The sequence below is a fragment of the Syngnathus leptorhynchus genome, chromosome 16 (assembly GCF_054491065.1).
Source record: "Syngnathus leptorhynchus isolate UIUO chromosome 16, UIUO_Slep, whole genome shotgun sequence".
Taxonomy (NCBI): domain Eukaryota; kingdom Metazoa; phylum Chordata; class Actinopteri; order Syngnathiformes; family Syngnathidae; genus Syngnathus; species Syngnathus leptorhynchus.
In genome coordinates this window covers 2,815,834-2,821,168 of record NC_141210.1, presented here as the reverse complement: position 1 = coordinate 2,821,168, position 5,335 = coordinate 2,815,834, and the positions used below count along the sequence as shown (strand labels likewise).

The 5,335-nt window shown below is 46.6% G+C and overlaps 2 protein-coding genes across 2 annotated transcripts; one reads left to right on the top strand and one right to left on the bottom strand.

The window, feature by feature from the left end:
* Positions 1-212: 212 nt before the first annotated feature.
* Positions 213-2,766, bottom strand: pctp (phosphatidylcholine transfer protein). Its single transcript, XM_085934142.1, has 6 exons — positions 2,621-2,766; positions 1,692-1,809; positions 1,300-1,379; positions 823-994; positions 678-745; positions 213-600 (listed from the first exon to the last, which is right to left on the bottom strand). Exons 1-6 carry the CDS (start codon positions 2,750-2,752, stop codon positions 526-528), a joined length of 645 nt encoding a protein of 214 aa, XP_085790268.1. The 5' UTR covers positions 2,753-2,766; the 3' UTR covers positions 213-525.
* Positions 2,767-3,104: 338 nt separating this feature from the next.
* On the top strand, positions 3,105-5,205 carry tmem100a (transmembrane protein 100a). The gene is made up of 2 exons (XM_085934138.1): positions 3,105-3,252; positions 4,165-5,205. The coding sequence occupies exon 2, from the start codon at positions 4,199-4,201 to the stop codon at positions 4,637-4,639; it is 441 nt and encodes a 146-aa protein (XP_085790264.1). The 5' UTR covers positions 3,105-3,252; positions 4,165-4,198; the 3' UTR covers positions 4,640-5,205.
* Positions 5,206-5,335: the final 130 nt, after the last annotated feature.

Here is a 5,335-nt window from a genome sequence, read left to right as displayed (position 1 = left end):
AGACTCGACATAAAAATGGGGACACTAGATATTAATCACACTTTACAACTGGACACATTTTCAACATTAACTTAAAATCACAGAGTCATTTTGGGATATTTTCATGTTTCGTTATTCTTTGAACCTATGGGAAAACGCCATCACCCCCCCAAAAAATATGTTGCGTATTTGGCATACTTTATATATTAGTGAAAGGTCTCATTGAATACACAGTTGCTTTATAATAAATATTTGTTTACTTGCTGTGGAATTTTTTTTAACAATCAACAAGGAGGATTACAATGGGAACATTTGTCGAGCAAAGACGCTTTGCGAAGCACAAAAGTTCATTTCTGACACGTCATCATTTACATTGCATATGTCATTTTGAATGTAAACACATTTGAAACGGCAATAATGCGCCTCCCCAATAGGCTCAGATTGCACATAATGGGAGTGTGTAAATAAAAGACAGCATTAACATCCAACATCATGCAGACGACAGTCGACATCCGCCGCCACTCACTTCAGCGCCGTCGAGTGTTTTCATTTGTTCTGACAGTAGAGCGGATAGTTGCCGCACGCCTTTTTCATGTCAGTGAGGAAGCTTGGAACGCCGCTCTGGTGATGGGGGACAACAAAGGTCACATGACATCACCGCAGGCCTGCTGGAAAACACGAGCCGAGGTCGTCCTTACCTTGGCCGCCCAGTTGACCAACCAGCTGGGAATCATCCCGCCAGGATTGTCAAAGTAATTCATGAAGACTGTAAAGTTCAGGAGCACGATGATCAAACCAATGGATGACTATTGATAATGGCCCCTGATTGCGTCCTTGGGTTACCTTTGGTTCCGGCTTGGCCGTCGGTCTCCATGACGATGGTCTGCTTGTAGTCTTTAACCCTCAGCACGCCGTTCTTCTCCGGGTAAGGCGTTTCGGGCGAGCTTCTGGCCAGGACCACCCAGATCTTCCTTCCGTCCACGTCCAGCAGGCGGCGCTCCCTCACGTAGACGTACTGAATGCGCCATGTGAAGGAAAACGCCACAAAGATACCAGACAGCTTGCCGGCTACGCTCAGGGGAAGGTTACGTCTCGATTGGACAGAGGGATGGCTGCCTGGCCGTCAATCTCTTTCTCAATTAGCTCTGACAAGCAAGCGCAAAGGGAGCAAGAAATTCCACTCAATTCTTTTTTCATATTTAATCTGAAGGAAAATTAATTTATATTCTTAAAATGTCCAAATTGCGGCAGTTTGAAAAGGAGGCGGAGCAACAAACAGTCTTCTGGGTCTGGACGAGGCTACGCTCAGGGAAAGGATACGTCTCGGTTGGACAGAGGGAAGGGGTACTTGACCTCCCAGTAGATGGCTGCCTGGCCGTCAATCTCTTTCTCAACCAGCTCTGACAAGAAAGCGCAAAGGGAGCAAGAGATTCCGCTCATTTTTTTTTTTTTTTTTAAATATTTAATCTGCTGAAAATGAAGTTATATTCTAAAAATGTCCTAATTGCGGCAGTTTGTAAAGGAGGCTGAGCAACAAACGGGCTTCTAGGTCTGGACGAGGCTACGTGAGCAAGCCGACTGGCTGCATCTTACCTGCCGCTTTCTGCAGACACGCATGAAGACAAAGAGAATGCCAAACACTTGAGTTTTCAACCACGTGCACATTTTTCACCGGGAGTGAGGACCGGAGGCTCAATGTGGCGTTGGGTTACCTTTGACGTAGGAATCCCAGTGCTTGCGGTAGGCCAGGTCCATGTAGACGTCGGCGCAAAGATTCGCCTCGCAGCCAGCCAGCGAGCCAAACACTTTGTACTCGTAAAGACCCGTTTCCTAAAAACAGACGAGAACTTTTTAATTTTGCTTGCAATCAAGAAAAAAAACAACACATTTTTGTATTCTTACATTTTTTTTATTACATTTTTTGATGGTCTCTGTACAACGGGTGGTTTTCAGTTACGATGGTCGGTCAGGAATGTACAGGTCCGCCCCCCTTCTGTATTGCCACTAATCCCAAAGTGCATGAGCGGGATTAAAATTGGAGATTATTTTGTGACTCGTCATGACGTCAGCGCCCAGGACGTGTAAGCATGAATGACGACTAGCCACAGGAGAGAAGCACTTGCTGGAATTTGCTGCTGGAAGCTGTGGTGCCAATTTATTTTGTTCATCTGCCACTGCCAGCAACGGAATAATAAAATGCTCCACCACTAGACGGCAGAAAGGAGGCACCTAATTCACCTTTTTGTGTTTTATGTTTTTTTTTTAATGACAGCATCATTATGCATAAAAAAAAAATGAATCACCGCTCAAGCGTCACTCTGATTCCATCAACTGGATTATAAAAATTGATGTATGGAATAATTTGGACTCCGTCAGTAGTTTTTTTCAAGGAGTGCAAACGTTATAATCAAACGTACCTATCAGCCGTATACCGATTTTAAAATATGTGTTTTATTATTGAGTATTTAATAATCATTTTTTATTCAGTAAGCGTTATATTTTGAGAGGGGCAACATTTTAATTCTGACTACATCTAATGCAGTTTGGTGATACTTAGATCTTAATGTGTTTCTGTTGTGGCTGTGTGGGACCCGGTAGTGCGTGCCAAACGGCGTGCAAATTGTGTTTGGGAATGTGGAACCTGCTCGAGAAGTCTGTAAATGTTGACGCCCATGGTCTCGGTGAAAAGCTCCCACCCTCCGTCCAGCTGCGGCTGGTCCAGCTCCCTCCAAGCCGCCGCGAAGTCTTCATCGGTGAAGCGCAGGGACGACATGACGGCAGACTGACAAGCAGCGCTGCCGATGCCACCAGTTTCCGCTCACTTCCACCACCAAAGTAAAAGCTATCAAAAAGACCAAACAGCAAAATGATTTGAGACAAGGAAGGGAAAAGTGTTCACACTTTCCATATAATTGACTGCATCAAAACCACTTCAGGATATTTCAGAGCTTGTGCTATTTCCATTTTGACTTCAAGAGTTGAATCCGTACGTGAACTGTGCAGCAGAGAAGCTTTTAATGTGTAAGAATAAGCCGGATGCAATAGTACAGTAACTCGCGCGTGAAGATTGACACATGCACTGTGTCGTCAATGGAAGCGCATCGGTGACGTCAGTGTGAGCTCTGAGAGAGGCCAGCGTGCTCATGAATGAGACGCGCAGCGACAACGTGCAACCTGAACGCAACACGTCAAAGTTTCTCGACACTCTCGATGCAAATTTGAAGGCAGCAGAGGCAAGCTTCCATTCCACACATGTTGGATTTCCATTTCCAGGTGAGCCACTTATTTTTGCAAGACAAACACTAAAACTAACCGCTTCTATGTGAACTTCCAAGTTGAGTAAACTCCAAATTACAAGTCAACAAACTTTGAAGAAAAAAAAAAAAAATTAATTTGGGCAATTAAAACAATATTTTAAGTGTTCTTACCACATTTTCAACAAAGAAGGATAGAAGATAAAGGTAAAGACAGAAGTTTAAAAAAAAAAACCTCATCACATTGTTTTGGAGCAAACAACTTGCTTGCTTTGTTGTAAAAAGTGTCAGTAATTTAGATTTCAAAGTTGTTCCTATTTAAATTTCCCCCCCCAATGTTTTTTACATTGTACTGGGGAGAAGATAGCAGGGAGCCACTGTAATCCATGAAGTAACTCTTCCCAGAAGTAATCGATAACTAGATTACTTTTTCAAGGTAACTACGGCAACAGTGACCTTAACTCATCAGCCATCCTGGAACTAATCCAAGGGCGGGAAAAACATGCGCCGCTGGGGAAATGTTGTGAAAGTAATTGGCTGAATAAACACGGCCAGCTGCAGTATTTCACCATTTTGCAATATTTCAAACAAACAAAAAACGAAACATCTGCAGAAGGCCGAGTTGAACTTTGGCGTGCCGGGCCTCACGCTTGTAGCCGTAATGCCATCTCGGGCGCTCTCCGGGGAATGTCTCAGCTTGCGCTGGCCTCGCGGCTCCTGCGTCATTCGGCCTGAGTCAGGAGGCGGCCCGGAATGCAGCGGGGGTTACGTGGGTTCGCCGCCACCGCCAGTTCTGACAACAAACATCTGCGGGAGTCTGAGCATTGTTTAGGACATGCTTCCGGAACGTGTCCAGGTCCAGTTCATTAACATTCCCTGGCTGTGAGGAGTTCTGTGAGCTCTGATGCGCCTTGTGTGTTGGTCCACACAGGCAGGCGGACCTGACTAAGGACGAAGCCTGGTCCATGAGCAGTCCAAGCCCGTCGGACTGCGCCATGCCGGAAGACGGCGCTCAGAAAGCCATGAAAACCCCGCCGAGCACTGAGAAAAGTGGCGGCGAAGGCGACGGGCCCGCCACCGGTGCCAGCGCGACGGTCAATATCCCCTTGGTCAACGAGGTCCAGCTTGCAGCGGCGACGGGTGGCGCCGAGCTATCGTGCTACCGCTGCACGGTGCCATTCGGCGTGGTGGTTCTGATTGCCGGCGTGGTGGTGACTGCGGTGGCGTACAGCTTCAACTCACACGGCTCCACCATCTCCTACTTGGGCTTGGTGCTGCTGGCGGCCGGACTGGCGCTGCTGGCGTCCAGCGCCGTCTGCTGGCGGCTCCGCCTGCGACGAAAGAAGGAGCGACGGCGTGAGAGCCAGACCGTACTGGTGACCAATCAAAGGAGACTTTTCACCTGAGCGCCACCTGGTGAGACAACGGGGAACTGCAAGAACCTGAGTGGGGGACTCCCGCCACATGGCTTGACTCCAAATGTCAGGAAAGATTTTGCAGTTTGATACACGTCTTGACATTTTTGTGGGTCGACAGGGGAGGGTTGCCCTGGATGCCCACTCCCCCCCCCCCCCCCCCCCCCCTTGGGCGCTCCTGCTCATACCTCAAATATGCACTCACAAGGTTTCTTTTTCACCTTTTTGAGTTTGGGCCTGCGTGCGGGCAACACAGAGGACACTTTTAGTGCAAGTCCAGGATGACTTGTTGACTCGTTCAAGCATTTTTGGATGAACTGAAGGTACCGGATGCTACGAGTGCTTACAACTTTGCATTTCATTCTCACATGTGCTCCAAATGTGCCTTGAAGATCTTTTCAACATCCACAACATTGAATTCAAGCCGAGCTTTGCTTGACATATTGATCTAATAAATTTTCATCCATGTACAAACTAATCCCAATGACTCTAAAGGGCTTCTGACTCACAAGGAGTCGTCTTTTGTATGAGACAATGTATTCTTATTTGAATAAAATGGAATGAGATGTCTTTTTTTTCGTTATCATTTCAAATTCGTCTAAAAATATTACACGTGACCGTAACTCTTCTTTTAGGGATCCGTTGGTGTCAGCGAGCTTGAGTATGACGTTAATGAATGAAAGACTC

Bases quoted from the DNA above. Each gene is read 5' to 3' on its own strand.
- pctp (XM_085934142.1), bottom strand. From the start codon at position 2,752: ATGTCGTCCCTGCGCTTCACCGATGAAGACTTCGCGGCGGCTTGGAGG. The intron at 1,810-2,620 runs GTTCCACATTCC...GTCTGTTTTTAG, and splicing joins TTTACAGACTTCTCGAGCAG to GAAACGGGTCTTTACGAGTA. The intron at 601-677 runs GTAAGGACGACC...CCCCATCACCAG, and splicing joins TGGTCAACTGGGCGGCCAAG to AGCGGCGTTCCAAGCTTCCT.
- tmem100a (XM_085934138.1), top strand. From the start codon at position 4,199: ATGAGCAGTCCAAGCCCGTCGGACTGCGCCATGCCGGAAGACGGCGCT.